This window comes from Nicotiana tabacum, chromosome 5, assembly GCF_000715075.1.
Source record: "Nicotiana tabacum cultivar K326 chromosome 5, ASM71507v2, whole genome shotgun sequence".
Taxonomy (NCBI): Eukaryota; Viridiplantae; Streptophyta; class Magnoliopsida; order Solanales; family Solanaceae; genus Nicotiana; species Nicotiana tabacum.
In genome coordinates, this window is record NC_134084.1 from 84530052 (window position 1) to 84532795 (window position 2744).

The following is a 2744-nucleotide window of genomic DNA, read 5'->3' on the forward strand; positions in this document are numbered from 1 at the left end:
AGATTTTGCCTTATATATACAGTGTATTTTTTCGACGAAGGGGGTTCAGGTGAACCTCGCGCCCCCCTAAATCCGCCCCTGGTCTCGATATCATCAGTATCAGTATTTTTGAGAACTTAACAAAAATTCTTAGATCAAAACGGTTAATCTTCCCAAAACAGAGAGAAATAGTAGACAAAGAGTTATATATATATATATACATACTCATCCCACTTCCACGCCACTCATCACTTCTTTCGTTACTCTACATAAAAAACTGTTGTCTATCCCTCATGGAAGGTGCAGCAAATTTGAGTTGTACACTAAAAACAGAGCAGAAAATGAATGAAGCTAAGCCCAATGTCCGCAGCGGAGGGTGGTGCGAATGAGACAGTTATTAAGAGCTTCTTTTTCTGATGCCACAGATCCTCCTCGCGAGGGTGTCATGAATCACTTCAGCCATCGTCATCTGTTGCTACGGTTGCACCTTCTAGAGAGTGAAGGAATCAAATGCAACTTTTGCGATATCATCATCTCTGGTTGGGCTTATGCTTGCGAGAAGCAGTGTACTTACCTTCATGACTTGTGTAGTAATTTCCCTAGAGAAATTCGCCATGATTTTCACCCCGGCTTTGACCACACTCTTATTCTCAGGCCCTTTCAATCCAGAAGCGGCCGAGAGCAGTTTCGTTGCGATGCCTGTGGTTCTGGTGATTCTGATGAAACCCTCTTCCAGTCATACTATTGCTGCGAGTCTTGCAATTTCAATCTACACGTTGAGTGTGCTTCTATTCCCATAGCCCTGAACCAAAAAGTGAGATACCCTCTTCATCTGTTCCTTTCCTTTCCAATAACTAGTGAGGCTGCTACTCCCTTTTGCTCCATTTGTGCTAAAGTTGTTCCTACTTCGGGTTGCTGGGTATTTTATAGCCATGATCATGATTACTTGTGTCACTTCGACTGTGCTGCTGTAGCGGAATATGGAATGGAGAAAGATTCAATGGGAAAGCTTCAAAACCGGGTGCAATCTCTGGCGATCACGAATTGTCCTCCTGCTCGTCCAAGTCAGCCATGTGGGGGCGTCAAACATTTCACTCACCGCCATTCTCTCAAGGAATATAACCTGGAGATGCCCCTGAGCTGCAGCTTGTGCAACTTTGCTGATTCCTCAGGCTACTTTTGCAGTGGTTGCAATTACTTTATTGATAAGATTTGCTTTTCCATTCCATCCAAGATTCAACATATGTCTCATCCTCAACACCCTCTTAAATTTACTCCTTTCTTAGATCTTGTGCATGAGGATCTCAAATGTTCGGGCTGCCTTGCTGATTTCAAATATCGTGGAATGGCATACTATTGTGCCCCATGTAAATTTAGTATTGAGTTTTATTGTGCTGGAGCTCCCAAAACGTTGACCTTGGTGGATAATGTATCTTATGAGCTCTTCTTTTCATTCCCTTTCAAACACGAGAATGCAGAGATCGAGTGCAATGTTAGTTATAGTGTTTGTGTTTGTTTTTGTTTTTCTTCTTTTCTTGATTTCTGTCTTCAACGGATATGCAGTTCAAATTAGCTTCTGTTGGCCCTTTAACTTGTTATAAATCTCAAGCTATTAGGCCTTAATCAAATTGCTCTTATCCTTTTAATTTTCAATTTCAATTTCTACTGCTTATAAACCTGAGGCATTCTGTGATATGTTTTGGTGGGCTTATCAATTGCATTGGTTCATATTATCTTGTTAAGTACAATGCCTTGAGTAGGCTGCTAATGAACATAAATTAAGGCTCCTGACCTTGAATCCAGCAAGATAGAAGAGAATTTGCATAATAGTTAGCTTGCCAAGAACAAACGAATATATTTTCTATTGTAGTTTTTACCACAAAGAACAACAGACAGGAGAAACAGGGATTGGACAAGGGGTGCTTATTAACTGAAGTAGCATGTTAACATGCCAGATATTTCTTTGTGATTAGTATTTGTGAGGGCACATGAAAACTCGGGTGTGATTAATATTTCTTTTCTCAATTGGGACACATGAACAAAAGAAAGCAGCTTTGTGACTTAAAGAAAACTTTAGAAGCTTTGGGAGCATAGTTTGAAAATCTTCTTGACTTGCTTGGTATTCATGTGGTTTTGAAATTTAATCCTTTGGAAGTTGTTGAGTGGTCATGCATTTAAGTATAGTGGTGGTACCAACCAAAGTCATGAGTTTTTGTGCTTGACTGCTTCTTGGTTTGGTTGTGATGCAAGCTTTAGCTTGTGAGCTTAAATGTTCAGTAGCTTCCATGAAATGGTGCCTAAGTTTGAGTCTTGATATGCTTGAGGATGAGCAAAAAAATAAGTTTTAGGGAGTTGATTCATTAACTTTTTAGCTAATTGTTCTTATGTTTTGATAGAGTTTAATGCCCCATTTGTTGGAGTAAATTGGATAACTATGCTTTGAATGGTATATTTTTAGATTTTGAAGTTGTGTGAGAACTTTGGAATTGGAGAATATCAAAAAGGGAAGAGAAGTCATCACTTTAGAGCTAAAATTGGAGAAAGGTTAAAGCAAAACGATTTTTAGGCAAATCGGTAGACACGGTTGCCCCAAACGTTGGAACCGGTTCAACAAAGGTATGAAGAGTTGAAGAAATAAAGCTTTTGAAATTCGTTACGGTTTAGCTGCATCTCACGGTTGACCTTACGGTTTGCCTGATGGGGAAATTTTGTCAAGTGGTTTTGAAGACTATAAATAGAAGTTTAGGTCAATTTTAGGGACATCT

At 39.4% G+C, this 2744-nt stretch overlaps 1 protein-coding gene across 1 annotated transcript; it reads left to right on the forward strand.

Annotated features, from left to right (window-relative positions):
- The first annotated feature begins 364 nt into the window (after positions 1-364).
- LOC107790048 (uncharacterized) lies at positions 365-1602 on the forward strand. Its single transcript, XM_016611946.2, has 2 exons — positions 365-1471; positions 1543-1602. Exons 1-2 carry the CDS (start codon positions 365-367, stop codon positions 1600-1602), a joined length of 1167 nt encoding a protein of 388 aa, XP_016467432.2.
- Positions 1603-2744: the final 1142 nt, after the last annotated feature.

Coding starts and splice junctions, on each gene's coding strand:
- LOC107790048 (XM_016611946.2), top strand. CDS start 365: ATGAGACAGTTATTAAGAGCTTCTTTTTCTGATGCCACAGATCCTCCT. Junction 1,472..1,542: donor ATGCAGAGATCGAGTGCAAT/GTTAGTTATAGT, acceptor ACGGATATGCAG/TTCAAATTAGCTTCTGTTGG.